Here is a 23,100-nt window from a genome sequence, read left to right as displayed (position 1 = left end):
TTAATAGCTGCCTATAGGGAGCATAGGGGAAGCTCTATTTCTCTCTTTGTCTATGTTATTCAATCGACTCACCTGTGCTGCTACCAGGCACAAAGGGAAGGAGGTTACTTCAAAAATCTTAAAAAGGAAGGAATATGCAGTTGTTACTTAAATCCAGTGTTGAATTAAATGCGTTCAATCCACTCCTCTGGATTATTACAATGCTCGCATCATGATCACTTGCTATATAAAGTACATTATTTAAAGAAACTCTAAAATAATAGAACATGGAAAAACAGACTTGGAAAAGAACAGCCTGTCTTGTCTGGAGTGCCGAGTATATAAAGCTTCAACAGCTAAAGCCTTTCACAATAAATCAGCCAATATAAACTGGTTTATTTTAGATAGGTGAAATAGCTGATTTGTAATATATATTTTTTACTGTTTCTTATGTTTCTAATCAAATATACTTTTTTCAGGAAAGTTTTCTAGAAACTCTTACCAAACACTCTCAAAAATCACTCAATCCTCTTCCTGTTTCTGTGTTCATGAACTAGCGACAGCTGTACAGGTACATTTATTTAAACACATACCAGAACACAACCAATAAACAACTGCGGGATAGTCGAGAAAGAATTACTCCATGGCCGCATCCCAAGTGATTATGATCCTGGACGAGTGAATATAACTATTAGAACAATCACAATTTATGTAGTGCTTTACATGTTTAAAAAGAGCATGCTCTGGAGCCAGCGACAGTACATATTGAGAAGTAAAGTGCATTTTCCAGGGCTTTCGGGCCCCTCTCTGTCACAGTCTAAAAGCCCTCCCACAGGAAGTGTGTTCCCATGGAAACCAGCTTTGTTTGGGCTTCACAGCGGCTACAAGGCAGTTCACAGAGTGCACAGCACTGTCAAGATAATCGTAAACAAGTCTTTCAAGGTTTCACCTACAAAGGCAAGCCATTCACTAAGCTGGGTTTGTCAGCCTTCATGCCATTGTTCACATTAACAGCCTTTTGGAAACTAGGTTTTAAGCTTTGGGGCACCGTTGCGGGGTGAAGCGTGTTTCACAAAATAACCAAAGTGCAGCTTAATGTCTGATTATATTACACGCTGCAGCACAGCACTCTAACCACTGAGCTACTCAAACCCAATTCCTTCCACACTGCAGCCCATAGCTTTCTCTAACCACTGAGCTCCTCACACCCACTAACTTCCTTGTAGGGAGGAGCATGTGTGACCTTGTCTTGGCCATGATCTGCCTTAGAGGCCAGCGTTGTCAGTGTTTTTGTGTTTCATGATCCTCGCACTCAACCAGCCCAGTATCGATCAGGCAGGGAAGATACCAGGGACCTGTCAAGGACAGCAATCCAATCCCCTCACCACAGACGCTAATATCCTTTGATGAAACACAGTAAGTTCAAGGTCATTTTCGTCTCTGTTTCACCATTATGTTACGTCATTATCATTATTCCATAAGAAACACACAATTGGATGATAAAAAAGAAGATTATTCAAAGGGCATTGTATTGGTTCTGATTGTTTTTTGTTTTCTTTTTTTAAATTGGTTTGGTGATACTGCAGATTTGTCAGGGGTGTTGTTAAATTAAACTATTATTGAGTTTTGTACTTTTTCGCAAAAAAAAACAAAAATTGGATTTCATTGCTGTGGATTACAGCCAAACTTGTCTCAATCCAATCTTCTTGTTCCGAGGTAAACAATCATAACTGATAATTCTTTTAAAGCACCTTTTATTAAAGACATTTCTGGGGTACTAAACTGGATCCAGACCAAATGTGAGGAACTAACAGCGTTGGAATCTATCTATTTGTCTGTCTGTCCGCCCCAGTGAGGCAGCATGTTTTCTTTGTGCTTGCCCGGCTGGTGGGGGATTGTGTGCGAATTTAGGAGAGGGGCCATGGCAACACTGCTGATACCTCTGCCAGCCACATTCAGTACTGGCTACTGAATGGTCCATTCTACACAGTCACAGCAGGCCTCAGTCCAGCTGCACATTTCTCAATATACTACAGGAAGCAGGGCATTGTTAGAAATGAGAGGAGTCACAGGACCTCAGCTCAAAATTTTACACTTTTTGGGTCTGTTTTGTGGTAACCCCCTGGTGTCACACTTTGCAGGAGCAGTGCACACTGCCACACCACCCCATTTACATCTTCTGAGTAGCTCAGTAGTTACTGCAGTTAGAGAGCTGGGCTGCAGAAGGCAGCAGGTTTGAGTAGCTCAGTGGGTAGAGAGCTGGGCTGCAGGGTGGAAGGCAGTGGGTTTGAGTTGGCTCAGTGGGTAGAGAGCTGGGCTGCAGGGGGGAAGGCAGTGGGTTTGAGTAGCTCAGTGTAGAATGCTGGGCTGCAGGGTGGAAGGCAGTGGGTTTGAGTAGCTCAGTGTAGATTGCTGGGCTGCAGGGTGGAAGGCAGTGGGTTTGAGTAGCTCAGTGTATAGTGCTGGGCTGCAGGGTGGAAGGCAGTGGGTTTGAGTAGCTCAGTGTAGAGTGGTGGGCTGCAGGGTGGATGGCAGTGGGTTTGAGTAGCTCAGTGTAAAGTGGTGGGCTGCAGGGTGGAAGGCAGTGGGTTTGAGTAGCTCAGTGTAGATTGCTGGGCTGCAGGGTGGAAGGCAGTGGGTTTGAGTAGCTCAGTGTAGAGTGGTGGGCTGCAAGGTGGAAGGCAGCGGGTTTGAGTAGCTCGGTGTAGACAGCTGGGCTGCAGGGTGGAAGGCAGTGGGTTTGAGTAGCTCACTGTATAGTGCTGGGCTGCAGGCTGGAAGGCAGTGGGTTTGAGTAGCTCAGTGTAGAGTGGGGGGCTGCAGGGTGGAAGGCAGTGGGTTTGAGTAGCTCAGTGTAGATTGCTGGGCTGCAGGGTGGAAGGCAGTGGGTTTGAGTTGGGTCAGGGGTCTGGGATGTTGTCATTATCTCAGGTACAGATTATTTCAGGTACAAACAGTCTGTAGATTAAAAATGGAAAATAGATTGAAAAAAAAATAAGAATGCCTTTTTAACTTCTGGGCTGAGAAGCAGGCCCTGCTTCTCAGTGGTGCTGAGCCACAGTGAAGAAAAAAGAGAAAAATTGCTTTCCAATTAAAGTGGCTTTGTTAATTCAGCGAGCAGCTTGTTGTATAGGGTTCAGAGACTCACTGTCAGGTTAATACATTCCCAGGCAGAACCCAAGGACATAGAGAAGGACTATTCTCACATACTAATAGCTTTTATTGGCTTAAATGAGGTGCTGAGTTTTACACTCATTTATCAGGGTAAGGAATTGCGTCTGCAGTTTTCTAATTGTTACAAAAAAATGAAAATTGAATTTTCTGTACAATCAAGCGCTTTTGAGGAGAGTCCACAAAACACAGACACAAAAACTGAGACACAGAGACACACACACACAATTTATGACACATTTGCTGGTGTAAACTTACGTTCTGTTATGAAAACCAGAGAAAGGCAAGAATATTTGTTTTCTAGCATTCTTCTTAATGATTTTTTTTTTATTAGATCATGTTCTTTCATTTATTTGGTGTAATAGTTTTCAATCCCTTATATCCATGCTTAAAAAATATATGTAATTAAGAAAGCTGCACCTTATAAACCCATTTAAAAAATATGAGTTCTACTTTCCTGAAATGCTTTTTGCTTTTTTCCAGCATAAAGTTAGACGTGGGCGCGATTAGATGTGGGCATCAAGCACATGGAAACATATTATGCTGAAATTAGAACATCATGAAATTGAAAAAAACAGGTCTTAATCTGGAAATAATTAATGTTTAAACAGCATGTTAAGAACTCCGTTGGGCGTGTTTTTGCAGCTTTGGAATGTTGTTAAAGTTAAAGGCTCTCTAGTTGGGTTCCACTCTTCGGTTGTGCTTTTATGATGTGTGTGTCAACCAGTACACACATTGGAAAAGAGCTCTGCATTCAAGGTACTAATTATTATTATTATAAAAAAAAGATTGAACAATTATTTTTATTCATTTTTCCAAATTTCTCCTAGTTTTGGAATGTCCAATTATTATTCAACCTGGCTCACCGCTGCAACCCCCAAACTAACTCGGGAGAGATGAAAACAAGCACTCGCATCCTCCAAAACGAGTGCTGTCAGCCTTCCGCTTTTTCTAACTCTGCAAGCTGGCCGTGCAGCCATATTCAGAACTTACAGCGTCGGAGGGCCATGCAGTTCAGAATTGCGTACAGGCCAGCCTACAGGAACCTGGCCAGCCACAGGGGACGCTGGTGTGCGGTGAGCCAAGGACACCCCAGCTGACCTAACCTCTACCCCACCCAGGCAGCGCTTGGCCAATTGTGCGCTGCCCCCTGGGAACTCCTGTCCACAGTCGGCAGTGGCATAGCTTGGATTGGAACCGGCAATCTCCAAGCTATAAAACGGATCTGTCACTCGGGAGCCCCAAGGTACTAATTATTCTGATGGTTCAGTTACTGATAAGTTACAGTCAGACAATTCAGGTCACGTTTTTAAAAGGGTTTAAAAACAAAATAAACTACTTCCCGTGGCTGCTCCGTACATATTCTTGTAATATCTTCTTTCAACAAAATCTAATATGTTTTGATATTTGTATTAACATATGCTGGGTCTTAATGAGGCCATCAGATGATAATTGTAAATTTTACCCGGACAAGCCTGTACCACCCATAGAAATTAATACGAGGATCATTTTTACGCATACAGGTACTCTACCAGTAAGGCTAGGCTGGTGGATTGAGAGATGAAACCAGAGTTCAAGTCTTTCTTTCTACACTGTTACCATTTGATTTTATTGCTGGTTACTATACATTTTTCACTTTTTATGAAGGCGACTGTAGAAGTCTTCGGCTCAGTTCCATAACCAAAATGGATTTAAAGAGTAAGTAGTGGGGTTGCTACAACTGTTTAAATAACATACCTGTAATTTTTCTTTGCATTGTCAACATCCTGACAACTTTTTACACTTATAACTTTAAAGTCTGTTTCAAAGCTTTTTTTTCAAAATGGCTGCTCTAGTGCATAGATAATGTAAGGATTATTGACCACATTGTCAAACAGGTAACGCAGCAATAGTGATCCATGATGAAGTACAGAACAGAAAAGCCAGAGCACTTGTTGTTATGCTTTTTTAAAAAGATTAGAGCAGGGTTTCCCAAACCTGGTCCTGGGGGACCCCTGTGTCTTCTGGTTTTCATTCCAACTAATTTCTCAATTACTTAGTTAAACCCTTAATTGAACTAGTAGTGTGCTTAATTAGACCATTTTAGTCATTATTAGCTCCTAAAAAGTTGCTGATTTCAAGTTACTTATAAAATTGTATAGTTAACTTGAAATCTCCAACTGTTTAAAAACTGAAAACAATTAAAAAGGTCTAATTAAGCTAATGAACAGTTCAATTAAGGGTTCAATTAAGTGATTGAGAGCTCAGTTGGAATGAAAACCAGCAGACACAGGGGTCCCCAGGACCAGGACTGGGAAACCCTGATTTAGAGGACAGATCTCAAACCGCAGTGCACTAGAGTGAAGAAAGCTTTGAAACAGACATTAAAGTTATAAGTGTAAAAAGCTGTCAGGATGTTAACAATTTAATTTAGTTTAGTTTAGTTTAGTCACTTTGTACCCACAGGGCCAGCACAGGCATATCTCAATAGAGCAGCACTAATGAAAAGAGAGACCTAAGTAGACCATACTCAATAACAAACAATACAACAATTATTATACATCCAAAGTAATACCAATAAAAACACACACATACACACACGTATACATACAATACATACATATATTAAAAGATAAAGATATTTATATTTAAATTTAATTACACTAAAACAAGTTCACCTCAGACGCAGATGAAACTGAAAAGCAGTTTTAAACCCGGAGAGGCTTGATAATGACACAATGGAATCTGGAAGGGCATTCCATAACCCCAAGGCTGTGCCAAAGAAAGAATACCGACACAACTGACCCCCCCCCCCCCCACAAAAAAAAAAAAAAACATTATTGGAGCTGGTTTCCTGGATGGGGAGATAGTCATACATTTGGTTTTGGAAATGTTCGGTTTCAAATAATAAATTCCAAACCAGTCCTAAACAAGATTGATATCATGTTGAAAAGCTAATGAGTCTGTTTCTGGATGTATAATTGTTTTTATATAATGTAGTGTTATCTGCAAGCATAATAATAGTGGTACATTCTGAAAAATGTATAGCTGCCAAATCATTAACATACAAATTAAACAACAAAGGGCCCAAAACAGGCCCTTGAGGAACACCAGATATCACAGGTGTGATAAGAAAAATGACAGGTACATTGTGTAAACACTTGTAGCAACACCTGGGGACGTATAACGCTATATTTTTCGGAAACCCCGCTACTTACTCTTTAAGCTGTAATAACCCAGTTAAAAAAATTATAATAATGAATACTTAACTGCGATTGCTCTGTGTAACACTTCTCTGTGCAGAACCATGAAAACCCACATTTCTCAAATTTTGCTGAACCAATTCAGAGGTGATTAGTCTTGAAGATGTCGAGTCCTTGGCCAACTGTCATGTCATGAAGGGAGACTGTGTTTTATACGCTGGTGTGCTCGTCTTGTGAGGAGGTACTCAACAGGGTCCCACTATTCTCAATCGATTTTGAATGTATTGCAGACAGACAATCAGAGGGCATGATTTTGGTTAATTTTGATTTCCAGTATGGAGGGGTTGTGGGGTGGGGGTGCCACACACCCAAAACTACAGATACTTCACATCTCTACAAGCAAGTATAATAGCAAAACATAAATCAGAAAGTGATTCTTAAGAAGTACTGTAGATTATTTCATTCTCACTGGCCCCCGTTGTTTGCTGACAGTTATTGAGGGAGGAAGCGCAGCACTCACTCGCATTAGTGGAAACCCGTGTGCTGAAAGCAGGCGCCCAGCAAGCAACGGTAATCGATAAAGTCAAAAGCTTCTGACAAGTCGACAAAATTAAAAAGAATAGCAGCCAATCTGCCTCTCCCTCATCCTAATAAAGCGAGATACATTTCAGAATTAAAATCAAAACTTAGGGAGCAGACCATTTGTACAGTGCTATAGCTGAGTCAAAACACAGACTGACTTGGTGTCAGAAATACAATAGAATTGATATGTACAGAGCACCATTAACAAAAACTTGCTAAAGGAAGTTAAAGTTAAAGGAATAGCAGACCAACAGTAAATATCAATAGCACTGTCAGAGCATTTATCATGTAAAATACTTTATACAACAAGTATTGCGTAACTTTTTCATAATTAATGCTATAAAATAATTTTATTTATTTATTGTACTGGATCTCATTTTGGAAACTATGTTGCATTCATTCAAAATCAACAGGCAAATCATGCTGTTCCAAATTACTCTGTGTTGCAAATTCCCAGAATTCAGCAGTTTAATTTGGGTTTAAATACAAAAAGTGATGCTCTTGTTTGTTGTGTGAAATGCCAAACTTCACTTTATATCTTAGGAAATACATAGCAATGTTTGGTAACTATTAATGCTTCCTACTCTTACAAGGTAAATATTTGTGGAATAAGTAGATATCAAACTTTTGTTCACAAGGTTTCATGTAATTATGCAGTAGTTATTGAGTAAGAGAAGAAATCATTGGTAATTACCCGGTTATGACAATTTAATGACATAACTTTTCATGCACTTTAATGCAAAGTGCTACCAACACTTCTAAATCCAGTAAACAAACTGTTCTGCTTGCTGTTCCCTTAACTTATTGAGTGTTTATACAAATAAATTAGGAAGCCTTTGAATAAAAACAGGTTTTAAGTCAGCATGTATTAAATAAAACAGAAATGATGCTTTTTCCATTTTCTAAGTGTTATTAGAAAATCTAAAGAAATTGGATTTCATATTAAATGGATGAAACAAAGGTAAGGCAAATAACTGCAGATACAATCTGAGTGGTTTTAATATATTAGGTTCTGACAAGCTAATTAGACAATGTCATTATTTTTCACACTGCCTGTAGACTTTGTCTTATTATCACAGATTTGTACTTAATGTGTAGAAAATGTGGGAACATCATCATTTTGTGTTTTTCAATTAACACATTTTTAACATGTCTTTCTGTTTCAGTTAACACCTGTCGAATGAAAACGTTAAAGGGAATTACTAGTAAACACGACGCTTGAACAAAAGTTATTGTATTTCTTGCTCTTATTGTATTACTTGTATTGTAACACTTGAAATGTATTTGCTTACGATTGTAAGTCGCCTTGGATAAGGGCGTCTGCTAAGAAATAAATAATAATAATAAAGTACACAAAAAAAGACCAAACAAACAAAAACACACTCATGGTACTTTAAAACAGTGTCAGTCATCTGACAGAATCCCATTCTGAGTGACTGTACTGCTGATCTGCTGTGTGCTTTTACAGCAGAGACCATGCTGAGAGAACAGATCCAGCTGTACTTTGATGAGGGTGAGAGGAGGCTGGAATGCAGTGCATATGGACTACAACTTCTTTTACAGTCAGTCAAAGAGTCGGAATAATATCCTTCCACAAACTGGTGCAGCAGGACCTCGGGCCAAGGCTGCGTTGCATAGAATGAAAGTCTCTTCAAATAACTAATTTGTCCTTTTAAAAAACATGCCATTATTCCCTTCTGGTAATCAGTATTTATAACAAACCTTTCTCAAGGGATTATCAGAAATAAAGGTTTCCTTTTTAAAAGTTCAGATGTTTTTTTTTCTGATTTTTCAAGCTATAAAAGGGAAAATGTAATTAGAAATGAAAGTGCCAAACAGTTCCCCAATCAAGTTTCATTACAATTGGATAAGCAGTTTTCTGGATAGTTGTAAAAATGAAATATGTAGGTATAACATACAGATTAACGGTAGGCCAGAAAGCCTCCAGTCACCCCTTCATTTTGATACTTGTAGCTTTGTGCATCAACCCCTGTAGGTGTGATTTTGTATGAAGCATATTTCCCTCTCTACAGCCTCCTAAACAATCAGACACACACTTACTATTTATTTCAGCACTACATAAATTACTTGAATTAAAAGCATGAGTTTAAATAAGTAATACATATTGAGTAGACAGATGCTCTGAAAACAGGCAGTCAGGGTAATTGTCTTTATGAAAATGCAGAGAAAGCCTTAACAATCTTTTTAGGTGCGGATTGGCTGCAGTACAATCCCTGCTATACATATTTAATAAAGACAAATCCGATATTCACTTCCCGTCTCCTCTTTCCCTTTCTACACGCTTCCCCTCTCCACTCTCAGCTCAGTCTCTACCCATGATGCTTTATTCTACTGGCAATCATTCCAGGACACCGGCTACAAACTAGTCGGTTCTTCCTTCCTGTATACAATGCAGACAGTAATATAAAATATGCTTCATTGCAAGAGCTATTATGTTGGCTGTTTCTTCAGAACCAGATGTAGTTTGTGCAGAGAATGGCCTTACTGACACTATTGCATTACAATAGTGTAGTGTGTGTGAGGGGGTACCCCCTATAGTGTTTACAGTTGTGTGTATACTAGGTTGTCAGGCTTGGTTGGTGTAGGAATACATCAACCAGCCTGGGAGCGCACTGTCATATTATTAATTGGGAGGGTTCCCCTGATAAACGAGTCCCTGTTAACATTATGTTACTGTGTTGTTGTATTGGCAGGGATTGCAAGCAGCCAAATCAATGAGACGCCTCTCAACAGCTACGGCATTGCATCGTCTCAGGATTATTGCACAGCACATACTAGTGCCACTGGCTGAATGTTGTGACAAAGGACCTGCAACGTACCTTTGAGCACCGCTACTGGGCAAATATTCTTACCTGTCATGCCCAGGCGCCTTTCCCATCCTGTGACACAGAGAACATCATTCAACTCGCCAGGACCAAGTAACCAAAACACAACTCAGGATTTAATTGAACTACAGAATTCAGCAACATGTTGCTATTCCAAACACTGTCTGCAAGATCAGTCATTTGTGGTTACCTGGAAGAGTGTGTCCTCTCCTCCCACCTGCCCTCCATCTGCCCTCCACATAGTGAAGCAGTGTATTAGTGTTTTGTGGGTTACCTGTGGTCTGGGGTGCCCCTTGACCAGGCACTGCAGCACTAGCATGTCTCCCTCCCGAATGGTGTAGACTCGCTCACTGATATTGTCATCCTTCACCACACACGCCTGGCCCGAGTGCACTATCTGACCACTCGCTGGAGCTGAAATACAAAGCAGACCCTGTCAGAGGAGCCCAGGAGACACAAATTGTACAGAGACATACACAGATAGGCACACAGACAGACACACAAACAGACAAACAGACAGGCAGATAAACAGACAAACAGACAGACACACACACAAACAGACACAGACAAACAGACAGACACACACACAAACATACACAGACAGACACACACACAAACATACACAGACAAACAGACAGACACACACACAAACAGACACAGACAAACAGACAGACACACGCACAGACAGACAGACAGACTGACAGAAAAAAGTCAGGCTAGCTTTTTTGACCATTGTTGCTGTTAGCAGTGAGCATTCAAGATATGTATCTCTGTGTGTTATTTATCAGTATATATTGGTGAAGAAGAAGATGGGAAAGAAGATGAAGTCAAAGAAGAAGATGACCTGCCAGCAGGCAGTGTATTGGTAAAAGATTAATGCAGCATTAATGCAAACCGGGGCCAACTGAACCAGATCAATACGTTTTAAATCAGCACAATCAATACCCACGGATTCTAGAGCATAACGTATGTATTTATGTTGTTAAATATTCAGAGAGTATTATAAACTATCGAGTATAGACGTGTAGTCACACAGCAGACTGACCGAGAGAGGCAGGGAGAAGATACCTGAGCAGCGCAGCAACACCTTTCGGGACACCTGAGCGATTAGGGGGCGTTCATTTCCGTTGAATTTTCTAAATGTTTAACCGTTAACATAGTGGAAGGGTTTGTAAACTCTGTCCTCTGGGCTTGGTTGCTAAACTGTTGATTGGGTTAACCTCATGTCAACTCCTATCACGATGTTAAAGACTTCAATCAGCCCCCACCCCCCTTGATTTTAATAAGATCAGCTAAAATAAGTACGGTATAAAAAAATATATATGAACATGAATTCCTGTTTTCTTCAAATTAATTCAACTGGTAACATATTACAGTGTTTTATGTGAAAGGTACACAATATAAAATAATCTAGTTTCGATATTGTGTTGTAGAACACTATTCCAGTGACTTTTTCTTTATTTCTGTGTTTTCCCTTATAAAAGTTTACCACGGTAAATTTGCACAGTAATGTTGTGCCACGCTTTGAACCTACTATGTGTTTAACATACTTTACTATCATGTGCCATGTTGTTTAATATGCTTTACCATACATCTCTGGTCTTTACAATGCTTCCCTATGCTTTACCAAGCTTTCACTGTGCTTTATTACCCTTCTGTGCTTTACCTGTGGTAAGCTGTTATGAGGGTACTATCTTTGTCAGTAGCAGCATCAGCAGAGCACAGCACAGCAGCTACACACTGACAGCACCTCCAGATGACATTGCACACTTAAGTTCCTTGATTGAGTAGCGCATAGGGGGTCATCCCTAACTATTAAACACTCAATATCACTACATTTAGAAATACTAAAAGAATTTTAAGTTAAATAAAAATCATTTCAGCTAGAAGTCTTTTTCAATGTCTTGTCTTCAAAAAAAACATTTGTCATTGAACGTATTACGTTTATTTAATTATTTCTAAAAGTGCAAAGTGGATATTTCAATGCTAAAAACATAATAAATATCTTAGTGTTGTTTGGTAACATAAGGATTCTGTATTCTAGTGATAAAAATCAAGTTCCGAGTGGCGCATCCAGTAAAGGCACTCCTTCCGAAGTGCAGGATGTACCCTATAGCTTGGCAATCGTCAGTTCGAATCCAGGCTATACCACTGCTGATGGTGGCCGGGAGTTCCCATGGGGCAGCACACAATTGGTCAGCTGGGGAGTTCTTGGCGCACCAGTGACCCCGGTGGCTGGCCAGGCTTCAAGGTGGGTTTGCAGTGCTAAAAATAAAAAGCGGATGGCTGACAGCACACGTTTCAGAGGATGCGTCTTCATCTCTCCCGTGTTAGTGCAGGGGTTGCAGCAATGAGCCGCGTTGAATAATTTGGCATTCCAAATTGGGAGAAAATCTGTGTTAAAATAATTGGCAGTTCCACTTTTTTATGTCCTATAGCTTTAACAGTATGTAGGAATGTGTTAAGTTTTGTGCTAAATAAAATCTGATAACAAAATATAAATTAATAAAAAAGTAATTCCAGTAAATAGATATTGACTCTGGCAGCCTGTAACGGCAACTTGTTGACACGGAAGGCCCCAGGGAGCAGGAGGCTCCAAAACAGACACCATGGGTCTGACAAGCGGCATTGAAAGAGATCACAGGAAGGGTCGACGCAGGCTGACAATAGAATTAAATGTTAAAGTAATAGAGAGAGAATAAAACGCCCAGGATGAACGAGATTGTCTCTGATTTTACAGACAGGTGTCAGCGAGCAGCAATGAGAGAGAAGTCTGTGGGGTTCAGGATGTGAGGCGAGATAAAGAGAGACTGAGATAAGGAGAGAGAGCGAGAGAGAGAAAGAGAGAGAGAGAGAGAGAGAGAGAGAGAGAGAGAAAGAGAACAAATCTGTAGAAGCAGCTCTGTACACAGCCCCTAACAAACACACACATACAGACTAATCACAAACACATATACACACACAGAGACACACACAGAAACGCATCCCCTAACAAACAAACACACACACAATACAGTCCCTCACGAACACACACATATACACACACAGGCAAAGACAACACTCAGTGACACACACTCTGTTATACACAAATAGTGAAGTACACCATGAGGTACACACACACCTACGCACACCCAGAGAGACTACCAGACGCAGTAACACAGACAAAACTACACACACACACAATGAAACAGAAACACACTGCCACGCAGCTTCTAACATAAACTCACATACACACGCACAGCTCCTCGCATACACCCAGCAATACTGTACACACACAGGTCTTACAGTACTCATGTCTGACATAGGCTGCTTCCAAGCTGCTTAAACAAGTTTTTTTGGGGGGGTTTCTCTAGCAAGGTACTGTTTAGCGTGAGGTGTTTAAAAAGGGGCTTTTCTGTTGCACAACTTTGCTTGGATAGAGATGTTCCCAAAAAGGGGTTTTCTCCAATGTAACACTGATGTAGAGCAGGGTGATTAAAAATGATTTTTCACTGTAGTGACACTGCTTGGAGTGATGTGGGGGTTGAGGTTTGGATAGAGAATGGGGGTAGAGGTGGGGTTGATATTTTGATATTGATCCCAGGCTGTCTATAAGCCATCAGAGCAAGTTGGTGTTCAATTAAGTTGCCGTAACAACTGTGTTTTGAAATGCTATGCCAAGTATGTCGGTTATGTGGTTTTGAAATCGAAATGCTATATTAATGTTGTATACAGTGCATTTTTAAACATATGCTGGCAGTGTGTAACAGTTAAGTGTGTTAGAATAAATTATGGGCTGCTGTTTTCTTTTCTCTGTTGGTTAGTGGAAAAAATGTGTTTAACAGCCGAATTGTGGTAAATCTGTTAAACTGCACTTGTAGATCTACTGCTCTACCCCTCTTACTATGCACTGGATGTCCCTGACCTCAGCACCACGTTACTGGACCCTCAGCTAATGCACTATCCTTGCACTATTGCACTACTATTATGTCATTGTAGATATAATCTGTTGTAATCCTAACTTGCTGCATCTTATTTCATATTATATTTTAGAGTATTATTTGCACTTACTATACTGTATTTACATATTAATCTTGCATTGTAACCCTGTACTGCCCTGTAACACTATAAGTCGCATTGGCTAAATAAATAAATAAATAATAAAATATAATAATAATAATAATAATAATAATAATAATAATAATAATAATAATAATAATAATAATAATAATAATAATAATATGAAAGTGTTGTCAGTCCGAATACAATAATAAGATTCTACTGCTGCTGGGGGCTTAATGGGACCCCCAAGCCCTCTGCCTTTTTTCTGCCTCCCCATTTATTTTTGGCCACCAGCCGCCTCTGATCTCAGCCCATTGTACTGAATGGAGAGACTTGGGCTAGACACAAACCGATAACCTTTCAAACATCTTAACATTCAACTAGGTAAGTACCTGCCAAATGCTGATAAATTCATGGTTGAATTGAGTAGTCAAAAAGAAAAGGACTTGACCTTAAACCAAGCCCTAACTCTAACTCTAACCCTAGAGCTAAACCTTAACCCTCCACCCTCAACCCTAACTAGCATCTCCAACCTTAACCACCTTTTATCAAGCACCCAAGTTCATCAACTTCCATTGACAGTTTCAACAGTGTTAAGAGGCACTGTGTGACTCAGTGAATAGCACTCTAACTGAGACGATTCCAAATTTGACCTGATATGAAAAAGGGAAAGCTCTTGAGGTAAACTGACACAGCTTTATTACTGCTTAATATATCTACAGTACATAAAAGAATGTAACCTGAATGTGCCCTTGCTTCTTAACCCCTCTAATCTGCGAGTTTCTACACTGTGGCAGATGTCTGAAGTATTTATGTATTAATAAACGGATGATCTTTGGTCACACTGCAGAAATACAACATTCCATGACAGTTAAGACTAACCACAGATTTGACCTCAGGATCTCTTGGCTTCCATTTACTCTATTTTCAACTGCTCTAAAGAGCCTCACTGAAATTACATTGCGTTATTATATTGAAAACACAACTCAGTGGAATTTGATTTCTTAGTTAATAACTGCACAATCAATTGATCTGGTCCAGTCAGTGATTCCACACCTGAGCCTCTCAGGTGATGGTGCCCCTAAACCTCTGTGTTTAATTGCTGTGTATCTGAAGAGCCGGTCCTCTCACAGGGAGGAAACTGGAGCAGGAGACCTGCAGGATCAATCCTGGGAGCGTGTTTTTTTTTTGTTTGTTTGTTTTTTTTATCGCTCCCAGCTGATTTTGTTTTATGTCTGCACAAAACGGCCTGCACTAAAACTCCTAATATACCTCCTGCTAACACAGCAAGATATAGGTTTTGGTGTGGGTGAAATCTAACACTGTGAAAATGAAGTTTCGTTCATGCTACCAAGCTGACAAAACAGAAATGGACCTTATTTTTCATGATTGGTGCCTACATCTTAATAATAAGATCTGAAAATACTGTGATTATGAAAAATATACTGGTATAAGTATACTGAACCGTTTTAAAAATGTATCGCAGTAAATTAGCATGGTAATTCTGCAGTTTTCCCATGCTTTACAATGTTTACCTATGCTTTATTTACTTTGCTATACTTTTACTACAGGTAACTTTTAGAAGGGAAAGTGGGGTGGTCCAAAACAAACAATAACAAATAATCACCTCTTCAGCATTTTTGTTCTCTTGATTTTAAAGAGGTTTCATGTTTAAACACACATACTTTCATCTGGTCCTTATTATTATTAATCACTTCAATTCCGAGATGAGGTTTTCTATCAGGTGTCACTTGTATTGTCCTGCGAATTGGTGTTTTTCAATGAACGATGGAAACCGCTCTGATAAGGATCTCTCCTTACTGCCTGCCAGGAGGCATCCTTTACTAGAGAGTTAAGGGCATCCCACCCTTGGTTATGGGACCCACTGACCCCCTGAAGTGGAGATGCAGCAACAAAAGAAGCAGTGGGGTGGAGTACGACATTTTGGAAATCATGTTAAATTGAATCAAAACAAAAAAGATGAGTTTATGTAATAACATAGTAATTTCACATATGCTTGTGTAGGTACTATGCAACAACTTGATTAATTACAAAATAAAAATGCTGGTGGTTGCTAGCGAGTTCTGTAATAACATGCAGGCTTATGGAAAACTGTTCTGAAAATAATAGAATAAATATAATGTGTTGTGTGCAGACCACAAGCAGTGAACAAAGCTGAGTACAATTATTAAAGTATTAAGTAGACCTTTACAGCTGGTTTCACAGACCCTCATTAGGGCTAATCTTGGACTACATAATTGTAGACAAGGAAATCCAAAATTAGAAGTAACCAGGGTCTGTGAAACCAGCCATTAGAGATTCAGATAGTTTTAATTTACTTTGAAAAGTGTTGAATGAGGCCCAAGTGTAATTACCGATTGTTTTGTTTTAAAACTATTTGTTGAGGCTGTGAGTTTTGCAAGTTTTCAACAATACTGACCTTGATACATAATAATAAATGCTGGAACGAGAGGTGTGACCACACTGAGAGGTCCCCAGGCTCACAGACATGAGATTAAACACACTGGTGTTGAGCAATTGCAAAAAAACTCTAATTAGTACGAATACAAAATATGACACACAGCTTAGTATAGAAGGCTGTGCATACAGAAGTGTGAAACAGTTACATCTGCTAATACACAGTGAAGTATATGGATATGTAAATCATGCTACTTCCAACAGGCTGCTCGTTAACAATGAACATACAGTATCTCAATGACATAGGGAGTTTCTCCTGCCTGAATTCTGATGCCTTTCCTTATTGTTGTTTAACAAGAGAAGGAATACTCAAGCAAGGCTGGAAATGGCAAGGATGAGAGTGCTTCAAAACTTTTCTTATTTTGAAAGTACATTAGTTGCATGTGGCTAACACAACATGAACTGAATTTAAATAAAATAAATGGCAGCTCATTGTGTATTCAGCACTAGCTCATAATAAAACCTAAAACTGTTGATGCCCTGTTGATGGAAAAGTGGAGCAATGAATCTAATTGTACGTCCATCTGTAAAGAATAAATACAAATTTGAATAGCACTGTTATATTGACAACTCCCTGGCTATGTCAATACAGCCAGCCCTTGCATAATAGATATTCAAGTGTCTTTGTAAGAAGTGCATGTTAACAAGCAATAAAATGCATGGGTCAAAGCGCAATTCTGAGCAATTACTGTGAGAAAAAACATGTGGCAGCATGAATAAATTTCAGTAATAAAGAGAGGCAGGTTGCAGGGAGGCGAGCTATCTGTGGGGAATTATATTAGCTGCACATTGCCATTATGTTAGCAATTTAAAACTGAGTTGTAATAGCATCAGGCTGGAAAAAAAGCAAGATATAAGGCTACTGCCCCTCTCCCCCACCCCCCTGAGCAGCAAGTAAAGGTTTCTCTTTTCTTTATTATTATTATTATTATTATTTATTGAGTTAACCTGACTGTAGAGATTAAAAATCTAATTTACAAAGTTGTCCTGGAGGTTAATAACAAACAAGCTTTCTAATCATTCCATCATCACAGCTCTCTTTTGTTTACTATACATTACAAGCACAAGGTTGATGTAGGAACAGATTTTTGTTTCTGAAATCATTGAGAAGCTGAATTAACCTTTTCACTGCAGTCAATATCTGTTTCATTAAACCTGTGATGTCAGAGGGTGTGATGAGGAGAGAAGCAATCTGAGCTGCAAGTCCACCTCCCGACCAGGAAGGGCGCTAAGCAAGGTTGGTGGTACGCCTTCACAGGGATGGGCCGACTCGATGGTAGGACGGAACCGGAGGTCGGACATCTTGATGGGCATAGTTGCAAGACTGCTAAACAAATCTATTGTGAAAAGCTGTGGAGCGCGCAACGGTTGGATAGAGAGTGGCGTCAGGCTGATCACAGGAAGGAGTTGGGCAGTACAAAGGGGATGTAGCTATGTGAGTACGGCCCCTTATGCTGAAGTACTAACATGCCGGAGCGCTGTTGTTTGTGTTTTTGTTATTGTTTTCACAGACGAGTAGAGGCTTGGGAGCTGCAGTCACAGAGCCAGCACAAACCCTGAAGTACCACTACCTCTGCACAGCATAGCACCACCACAACAACACCACCCTTCCTGGATCACTTTCCCATGTATTTGTGGATTAAAATGTAGTGTTGTTATTTGTGGAACCTTTTTGTTGGGGACTGAAAACCCGCCGTTTTACCCCCATACCATTGCTGGTATAGGGGGTGATTGGAATTTAAAATAAAACTGACCTGTTGGTGTTTGAAATTAACATTGTTTGGACATTTACTTCTTCCCAAACCATTCACCTCCTGACAGAGGGCAATAGTGTTTTGACAATTGACTGCTGAGTGACGTCAGAGGGAAGAAATAGGTTTACTATTACACCAACTCCAGCTCTCTTATTCAACAAGAGTGGTGGGACCAAGTCCCAGTTACCTCTGAACATATGCACCATGTAGGATTTATTGATGGAGCATGCTTTTATACACATGTGAACTGTGGTTAAATGTTAAGTACTATATTAGACACTTTACACAGAGAGTGGTGAGGATATTGATTGGGTTACCTAGTCACATTGTTGATGCTTGATCAAAGTTTTGAGATCAGTCAGCTACTAGGAACAGGACGAGCACTGATGGGCTGAATGTCCTCGTCGGGATGGTTTTATATTCTTATGCCCCCAGAAGTATAAGCCCTATTGAGATGCAAGGTAATAGAACTGCCCATTGCCACAGATGTGTTCATAGATAATACCACTAGATAGAATAGGAATCTGAATAATTTTGGTATTTATTTTTTTGTTAGCCGCAGACTCCCGAAGCTGTTTCTAATTGTCTGAAGTTTGAGCAATAACTTGTGAGATTGGCAGCAGAATGAAAATTCACAAAAGCCCCCTTGTGAGTTCCGAGGGATGGTGATTTGTGTCTCTTCTGCTCTTTCTCTTGTTTATATATATATATATATATATATATATATATATATATATATATATATATATATATATATATATATATATATATATAAATGTTTAGAGACTGCACAAACCCCATACAGCATCTGCAAAGTGGAATTGAGCTACAGTATCCCACTGGCCGCAAACAGCATCAATGCTTTTTTGAGCTTGAAAGATAGATAAAGTCATTAATAGATAAAAGCAAAAAAAAATACTTTTTTATCAAAGGAAAGTTAACTTCATGGTGCATGACTAATGCCTTAAGCTCGCCAAATCTCTGAAGACATCAACTTCATTAAAAATTAAAAACAAAGTATGGATCTAATCCATAGGGCTAACTAAGCACTAGCACATTCCCTATTTAAAAAACAGCCTGGATCTCTCAAACACACATAAACTGAAGCAGCTCCCAATAAACACATAATAAAATTGTAAGAACTAGAGGAAGACTGATTCTGCCAATCAGTGATATTTCGGTTCCTAATAGCTGAATTATCTCAAAACTCAAGTCGAGTCTAAAGGATCCCAATCAACAACATGGCTATGTAACCCATTCCAGACCCTCACCACTCTCAGTGTGAAGAAGTTTCTCCAACCCTAAGTCTATCTCCACTTAATTTCTAACTGTGTCCTCTGGTCCTGGTTACTGTACTGCTAGGGTTAACGTAGTAAACTTCTTTTAAGATTTTAAAACCTCACTCTATCTTCATAGCTCATTCATTTGAGCCCTGGGATAAGCCTGGTTGGACTCTCTCAAGGACTTCAGCCTTGATCGTCCATCTCAGCTTTGGACTCACTGAACTATCAAAGCAGGAACCCTGTTTATAACTGGATATGATCTCTCAGGGCTAACCGAACTGAACTCAGAAACTTTCTCAGTTTCTCAGAAGTTTCTCAGCCCTATAGCTAATTCAGCTCAAGTGGCAACAATGCACCGGCTTTAATATACATCCTGCATGTGACACCTTGGGACAAAACTGAAGTCGAAACACAGCCAAGTGTTTTCTGCGAGAGTCAAAGAGAATAAAGCATGGTAAAGCATGCAATTACATTAGAGAGAAACAGGAGGCTGAAAGCTAGTTGATTCAAAGCATCAGAGCCCATATCAGACACCAGCTGGGTCCAAAATGTTTTCTGTCAAAAGTAAAGGTCAGCATGTATAGTAGAGCTGCTAAAGGGCATGAATGCAAGTGAGTAGCTCAGGGCTTAGAGAAATCGTTTGGCTGCAGTGTGGAAGGCAGTGGGTTTGAGTAGCTCAGTGGTTAGAGAAAGCCTTGGGCTGCAGTGTTGAAGACAGTAGGTTTGAGTTTTTAAGTAAATAATTAGAAATGTTATAATCGCTCAAGAAAAAAAAAGTAATATATTTTTAAAAAAAGAAAGGAAGCAGGTTCAAACATAAAAAGTGCTGTGTAATAAACTGAACATTTAGCAAAACTTGTTTTGTTTATTCAGCCGGCACACACAGAGGGATTCTATAAATGAGGAGGAGAATATCGAGATCTCACAGAGTGAATCTACAAACACATCCTCAGCACATGCACAACGCTATTGTTCTGAAAATAGGACATTTTTGATGTTGCAAATTCATAACAGAGGTGAAAGAACAGTCTGATAGAAAATGAGACAACCTGTTGTGAAAAGTGTGAAGTTTGTGAAGACTTAAACGACACAGCACCTTACACATGGAGCTTGTTACACATCCGTCACATGCTGACAGCACTGCACTGAAGCCTTGAGAAAAACACAGTCAGGAATGGTTAACGGATTCACAAGATATCGCACCCAGTCAATACAGTATGTAACAAACCAATTTTTGTTGTTGTTTTAGCTGACAGAAATACAACAAAGATAAACTTACCACCCCAACCTGGTAGTATTATTATTATTATTATTATTATGTATTTCTTAGCAGACGCCCTTATCCAGGGCGACTTACAATTGTTACAAGATATCACATTATTTTTACATACAATTACATTATTTTTTACACATTATTTTTACATACAATTACCCATTTATACAGTTGGGTTTTTACTGGAGCAATCTAGGTAAAGTACCTTGCTCAAGGGTACAGCAGCAATGTCCCCCACCTGGGATTGAACCCACGCCCCTCTGGTCAAGAGTCCAGAGCCCTAAACACTACTCCAATCTTTAGGGCTTTTGTTTTTACTTTTCAAAAAAATGTTTACTTTTAGGTAGGTAGAGGTTATTAAGCTTCTAAATACAAATCTACAACGTTGTTTTTCAGTGGCATGTGTGTTATTCAGGAATCATTGTGCATTCAGCACAGTTAAAAAAAAAAACTATTTTTATGCATCAACGATTGATATGAGTAGCCAAAATATATCCAGATTGGCACAATAAAGACCGAGGTTAAGGCTGTAACAGCAGTACCCTGCAGTAACCGTGTAAAGTGTAAAGTTGAGATTCAAAGGTAAAACTGGACTGCGCCACCCAACCACAGACAGACTGCATGTTCTTGAAATACGTCCAATCAGTGAGTTTGTTGGAAAATTGCATTTATTTTCTAGAGGTATAAAACATCTAGCACTGCTGTCCTCATTGATCTCTTTGTCCTCTGCACTCCTGCAGACTGCAATGCTCAGCTGCTATCTGAGACTGATATCATTGATTTCTCCCAACTTTCTTTTTGTTCAGCCCTTGACTCTATAGGAGTGATCCTTCTCGACTTAGAGCATAAAAACGCTGCAGATTTTTTTTTCCTTTCTCAGTTTCCAAGATCAGTTAACAGAGTCCCAAAGTTACACCATCAACCAGGTAAACTGACCCTCATGTAAACAGCTACAAATCTAAGTGCTCCTACACTAAACTGTTTCTCTCCAGTTTCACTACATTTACCATACAGCAAAATCTTATAAAATCTTATCATTTTCAAGTTATGAAATGGTGCAAGTTAAATCATAAACAAAGACAGTTACTTCAGTAAACTCCCTCAAATTCAATTACAACTGCACTCAAACATTGGGCATGGGCTTAATAATAATAGATAGTCTTTGCTGCACACCTAAAACAGTTGAGCACCGTAATGAACTATCTCCCGTACTCAGAGAAAAACAGAAAGAATGTAATGATATCAATGACAAACATTTCAATATCTTCTTTGAGTATTTCTAAATTGAGCTCTAATAGTTATGGATAAGGTTGCCTCTGTCAGCTTTTCAAATGCAGCCTCTTTTGGCACAGCAGGCAGGCAGTGTGTTGGTCCCTGAACCTTGAGTCTGGACAATCCTCCCTTACTTTAGACTGGATTAAGAACAGTGATGTACATTTGCAGTAGTTTATTACAGTTTATAAGTAGAAGAAGAAAAAAACAGTAACTGTAAGATCCAGTTCACTATTACTGGCCACTGTAACTGATGATTACAGGCACTGGAATTCCCAACAGGAAAATATTTTTATTGTGCTTAGAGTGTCCACTTTTATAAAGGAGCTTTTACCCGTATTGGAGCTGGCCAGGACAGGAAAATGTGATGTCCACAAAGACAGAAGCTGGTTTGGTATAGGAGGGACCTATAACTGCACAGTGTCCCCTAACACCTTGCCCAGTTCTGAAGCCTCATGAATATAACATATAGTGTTGTGTCATGCACTGCCATTACGGATCCTCATCTCTGCAGCTGAGATAAAGGTTAAAAAACTAGCATCTTTTGTGCAGTGTGCAAGGATGCCATTTCTCAGACAGCCTTGTTACATGAGCCACCAGCACCATGTAAAACAGTGCAGCATTGCTAGTCACATACTGCTGCATCTAGTGTGATTTGCAGGTCCTAGCCAAGTACAGACATGCCCTATTTCTTCTTCACTTCTGTGAACCCAGTGTGTGTAGCTGTGCGGCAGGGTGCCCTGCCCCTGTGCGTATTTTGTGTTCTGTGTTGTCTGTTATATGTATGTATGTATTGGTGCAAGGAGTGAGGGTTATCACAAGTGATTTAAAATATATAGTTGTATTTAGGCACAGGGATTGCACAATCACTTCACGTGCAGATTAAAGTGGGTATTAGTATGGAAGCACAGGGAGCACAATTAGTTCACGTGAAGATGTACCGAGATTCCAATTGAATGATTGATTAGCAATTGAGTCTTGGGTTGGGTGTTCGGTGAGTGGAGAATGGGAGAGAGTTAGGAGTAAAAAGATTGAAACAATTGCTATACGTGCTGGAGGACCAGCACGATACTTGCTTGTTTGTTTCGTCCACTGTTTTTTTGTCTGTTCATTTGGCCATTGTGCTGTTTATTTTGAGTGTTTTGTTTTGCTCAACTTATTATTTTGTGTATCATTAAACTGCAAATAAAAAAAAACCATCAGATAAAGACACTGGCTAGGAACCTTGATCTCAAACTG

At 39.6% G+C, this 23,100-nt stretch overlaps 1 protein-coding gene across 1 annotated transcript in view; it reads right to left on the bottom strand.

Annotated features, from left to right (window-relative positions):
* The window catches only part of LOC117410598 (MAM domain-containing glycosylphosphatidylinositol anchor protein 1-like), a 155,126-nt gene that overhangs the window by 125,972 nt on the left and 6,054 nt on the right, over nucleotides 1-23,100 (bottom strand). Inside the window, exon 3 of the mRNA XM_034017265.3 lies at nucleotides 10,035-10,174. Coding sequence (XP_033873156.1) covers nucleotides 10,035-10,174 — 140 coding nt within the window. The remainder of the gene's footprint in view (nucleotides 1-10,034; nucleotides 10,175-23,100) is intronic.

This window comes from Acipenser ruthenus, chromosome 6, assembly GCF_902713425.1.
Source record: "Acipenser ruthenus chromosome 6, fAciRut3.2 maternal haplotype, whole genome shotgun sequence".
In the NCBI taxonomy this organism is placed as follows: Eukaryota; Metazoa; Chordata; class Actinopteri; order Acipenseriformes; family Acipenseridae; genus Acipenser; species Acipenser ruthenus.
The sequence above is the reverse complement of the archived record's forward strand: the minus strand, read 5'-3'. Positions and strand labels throughout refer to the sequence as shown.